Raw genomic sequence first — 4,602 nt, forward strand, 5'->3', positions numbered from 1 at the left:
ACGAGGTCCCGCTGCACCACGCCGCCGAGGCTTGCCATTTTCGACTCGGTAGAAGACACCACTCCATAATTTGATAGCTACTCCAAAAAAATGCTCTCAAGAAGGATAGCGACGCCGAAAGTGCAACCATCTTATCCGGGATATCCAGATCTAGGGTTTCTCCATGGAGAAGGACGAGTGAATGGACACTGGCTGCACCGGCGATGCCTTCAACAAGTTAACGACGCGTACACATCGCATCACCTGCTATGACCGAAGTTGGAGCTCTGTCGACGATAGTTGTGTTGCCCCAACTCATCGCCGACACTAGATGTGGGATCCAGAGACCCGCCACATAGAGTCGGCCGACCACCTCCGTCGGAAAAGGAGGCCACCAAGCATGCACTATCCCATCGATGAGACCTAAGCCACCACCACCACGCTCCGGAGCAAACCCCGACCCGAGACGACAATGAGCACCACCCACGCAGACAAAGCCATCGGAAGGGATGGGTGCCAAGGGCCCGCCAACTACTTCCAAGCATGCCCCCCCTAGGGCGGAGAGTGTGCTACGCGCAAGGTTCCACCGCCACCAGCGCCGCTAGACAACCGCATATTACCACCATGGCGATCGACGTCCAGGCACGATATGTCCCTAGACCACCTACCCTAGCATCCACACCGGATTCAGCAGCGCCAACACGTAGGTCGTCGCCGCCTTCACAATGCCTCCCTAGCTCATGCGATGCACAACAGGAGTCCTACCGCCACCCACAGCTTCACAGGCTTTGCCCATAAGTGCGCACCGGCGGCGGCCAAAGTTTGGTGACTAGTGTTTGCCACCCATGACTCCCGTGAGGGAGGACACCACAACAAGTATATACAACAATGTATAGAACAAAAAAAATATTTGGAGTATTTGGAATCATCGAATTGTTTAGGGTAATTTGATTTAAAAGAACTTCATGATTTGGTTCCTTAGAAAAAAAATGGATTTTTTAGCTAGCATAGAATATATATATAGTATTAAACAATATCATGATGCACTTGATGCAGTCATCCAAATGCACCATTAATTTCCACAACCAACACTCCACGAGCCATTTCTCTAAGACATGCATAGAACTTCAGAGTACATATCCAAAGAATGGACTAGTTCAATGCCGATAGCTTGAACAATAATGTAACAACTTGTTGCATTTTCACAATATGAAATGCACAGATACAAAAACAAGGCGCTAAAATACGTGGACACCCATCTCTTCAGGTTACTGACGCCAGATTTCCAATGAAACGGAACATCATCATATCACGGTAACAATTGCTGACTTTGTTCACGCATTTGACGAGCCAAAAATTGGACCATAGTCTACTGTACAATATAGTACAATTTAAGCATGTTTCCGAAGCGATATTGTCCAAATCAATTCAGAATCAGAAGTCACCGTTACTTTCTCCTCGTCCACAATGTTTGATGTGCTTACCAATCCACCGTAGCTCATGCTGGTGTTATCTGTAGACAAATTTTAGCAGAGACAATCAGATTTCTGTGGGCATACGAAAAAACAGGTTGCGAGTTAGATGCTTGTACCTAAATTCCACCGGAGCCCTGTAGTGGTAGTGCTACTTGACGGTGCGCCCATGGGGATCAATCCACAATGAGGACCCTCGATCGATGGATCAACATGGATCTCGTGACTGTGCGTCTTTGGGAGCAGAAAGATCGAGGAGTCGTCTGACAGGAGGATGATCTTGATGCTTGAGAAGCGATATAATACATTGATGTTGCCCATCTCATGGTCGAACCTTCCTCCAAGTGCGCCAAGAACAAGAATGCACAGCTGCAGTCAGACAAAACATCTGTAAAGCTGGTGTTACATAAACTTATCTAGAGTAAACAATGATAATAGATGATTTGATTAATTGATGTTCAGTACATTAGAATTGTCGGGGTCAGGTGGATTTGTGGTGATGAACGATATGCATTTGTGCAGGTCTGTAGTGTCCTGATCATGCGATTCATCGATTATTTTGGCACCCTGCAATTGGTCAAAGAAGGTTGTTACTACATCATTTTGTTGCAAGTCAGCAAAAGGACTTCCAATGTCAAGGCCTCAATGGCTAATTTTAACAAAGAAAAATTCATATACAGAATACAAATATCCAGAACAAAGGGACAGGCATAGCGACATAGCGTTGAACTTTGTATCGCCTCTCTCAAAAGAGTAAGGAAAAAAGCAAGAGACAGGTCAAATCAAATATGCACATACAATAAGTTTACAGTGGTGCCACTCCAAAACATGTCCATGTACAAAGTGGTGCACCACTGGGGGTATGACTGACCATGCCAAATACAATTAAACAAGGAATAATTTCCCTTTCTGGTTTTCTTGGAGGATTTGAAAATAATTACAGGCCTATTTATTGTAATTATTTCAGCACTTTGATTTCACACAGGAAAATAGATTTATTTCCCACATTGCTGTCATTGAAAAGAGTCATCTAGCTAGAATACATGAAGTACTGAACTTCTGATATTCAATTATAGTAGTAGCTAACAGCATTCAATGGTCCAAAAGAGAACAAACATATTCATGTGGACCAAGATGGCCTCTAGCTAATAGACATGAAGTTCTGATATCCAATTATGGCTAACAGCATGCAATGGACCAAAAGAGAAGAAACATATTCACGTGGACCAGGATGGCCAACATAATGACAACTTTCTGCTTGTTTATTTTCGCGATGCATGATATCTTTCTCAATAACATGGTTGTATGCATTATGATTGTTGGTTCAGTTATCCAGCCTCAGCGTCTCATTCTCAGCAAGGTAATGCAAAAAAGGAGTTTAAAAGCAGTTACCAGATTGGAATAGTATTCCTTCACTTCTGGCCTTATAGAGTCCATATCTCCCTTGATAGCATCGGGCTTGTACCTGCAGGAAGGTAAGGACAAGTCAATGAAATCATCACATACACACACCCAACAAATAAAACTGTATTAAACCTATTTCCCGACTACCAATAAACAAGTTTTTAAATTTCTTACCAACTATGTTGACATGGTGAACAAATAAATATGTTCCTTTGATGGATACAGGTTGCTTAAAATGATCATAAATAATGCATGATGTTTCTGCTGATAACTATGCATAGTAGTTCAGTGCCATTATATGCATTAATCTGACAATCCCTCTGGTAAGAACCGCTTTCTTTCAGAAACAACTGTCCATCATTACATATATAAATGCATGGATAACCCAAGCAGAGTTGAACTGTAATACAGTAGTATTTTTCAATTTTTATGAATTGAAAATGTGCATTAGCTATTTAAAAATGGCAGGGACTACATCCAATGCAAATAGCGAAGATTTGTTACTTCCCCGGTTTGTAAATACTAAATACAAGTCCCAAAATGGCTTATGTTTAGGAGGGAATAGACTGATAGTGAAGTACTGAACCTTTCTTGGCTCAAAATACTCTGATATTTTTTCTTGAACACATGCACGCAAAGCATTTGGGTTGGCTTGGAGTTTTTCACTAAGCAGTTATGTTACCAATTACAATGCACTGCAAAAACAAAAGGGAGCCGCACACCATGCCAAAAGAAAGCACGGCGAGAAGCAGCACTACGGGAAAGGAACCCGGGTTCAACCAAGGGCATGCCAACATTTACTCTCTGCTTCCACACAAGAGCAAGGCGTAGAGGTAAAATAAGATTGAGTGGTATCCCCGGTGCATTCCAACAAGCACGTGATGTGCACTACTAATGTTTAGAGAGTCGGAGTCAAACAGAAACAGAGGGGCCAAGCGTAAGCAGAGGACCAGAGGAGCATGGAAGTAATTAAAGGAGAAGCAGGCAGGAGGGAGAGTTTGAATCACCTCTCGCGGATCTCGTCGGGGTCCTCGCCCGGGAGCAGGTCCGGCATGCCGTCGAACACCCGGTTGGCGCCCCCGTCGGCGCACACCCGCAGCTGCGCTGCTCAGGGAACGAGGCGACATCAGTTTCGCGCGGGATGGAGAGAGAAGAGCGAAGAATAATGGCAGGGAAAGGTGGGGAGGGGGAGGTAGAGGAAGCATTCGTTACCGCGGGTCCAGACGAGGGGCGCGAAGCGGGGGAGGCGCTGGTTGAGGACGACGACGGCGTAGGAGACGGCGTCGGCGGGGTCGGCGGGCGGGGGCGGAGGGGAGGGGAGGAGGAAGGAGGAGGAGTGAGTCATCGTCGGGAGCGGCATGGCGGGCGGTCGTCGGGGAGGTGGCGTGGCGGGGACGGCGGGGTCGGTGGGGAGCTGAAGAGAGGAGAAGAGAAAGGCAACAGGAGATGCGAGAAGGACGTGTACTTGTGTTGTTGGGCAGAAAGTTTGGAGCGCGTGGAGGCTCTTGGCTTTGTGGAGAGGAGAGGAGGTAGTTGAGACGAAGGGTGGTAGACGTGGCCCGCGCGTGCGCCGTAGATCCGGAGAATCGGGAATAGCTTGAAAGAGAAAGGGTTGACAACCAACCATGCACCCAAGCCCCACGAGAGTTCGACCCCTAGATTTAATACTTTAATATCTCATAAAAGCGAATTATTCTTTCTCGTAGATTTGCGCTGTCAATAGGACGTACACAGCCAAGGAAACATA

The 4,602-nt window shown here is 45.9% G+C and overlaps 1 protein-coding gene across 1 annotated transcript; it reads right to left on the reverse strand.

Moving 5' to 3' along the window:
* Positions 1–1,082: 1,082 nt before the first annotated feature.
* On the reverse strand, positions 1,083–4,326 carry LOC127345520 (thiamine pyrophosphokinase 1). Its single transcript, XM_051372003.1, has 6 exons — positions 4,068–4,326; positions 3,863–3,959; positions 2,844–2,916; positions 1,917–2,018; positions 1,571–1,820; positions 1,083–1,492 (listed from the first exon to the last, which is right to left on the reverse strand). Exons 1-6 carry the CDS (start codon positions 4,213–4,215, stop codon positions 1,371–1,373), a joined length of 792 nt encoding a protein of 263 aa, XP_051227963.1. The 5' UTR covers positions 4,216–4,326; the 3' UTR covers positions 1,083–1,370.
* Between the last annotated feature and the right edge of the window lie 276 nt (positions 4,327–4,602).

The sequence above is a fragment of the Lolium perenne genome, chromosome 3, assembly GCF_019359855.2.
Source record: "Lolium perenne isolate Kyuss_39 chromosome 3, Kyuss_2.0, whole genome shotgun sequence".
In the NCBI taxonomy this organism is placed as follows: Eukaryota; Viridiplantae; Streptophyta; class Magnoliopsida; order Poales; family Poaceae; genus Lolium; species Lolium perenne.

Excerpts from the sequence above, each read along its gene's own strand:
- LOC127345520 (XM_051372003.1), bottom strand. The coding sequence starts at position 4,215 with ATGCCGCTCCCGACGATGACTCACTCCTCCTCCTTCCTCCTCCCCTCC. Across the intron at positions 3,960-4,067 it reads GCCCCTCGTCTGGACCCGCG|CGCAGCTGCGGGTGTGCGCC; the intron begins GTAACGAATGCT and ends TTCCCTGAGCAG. Across the intron at positions 1,493-1,570 it reads AGGGCTCCGGTGGAATTTAG|ATAACACCAGCATGAGCTAC; the intron begins GTACAAGCATCT and ends ATTTGTCTACAG.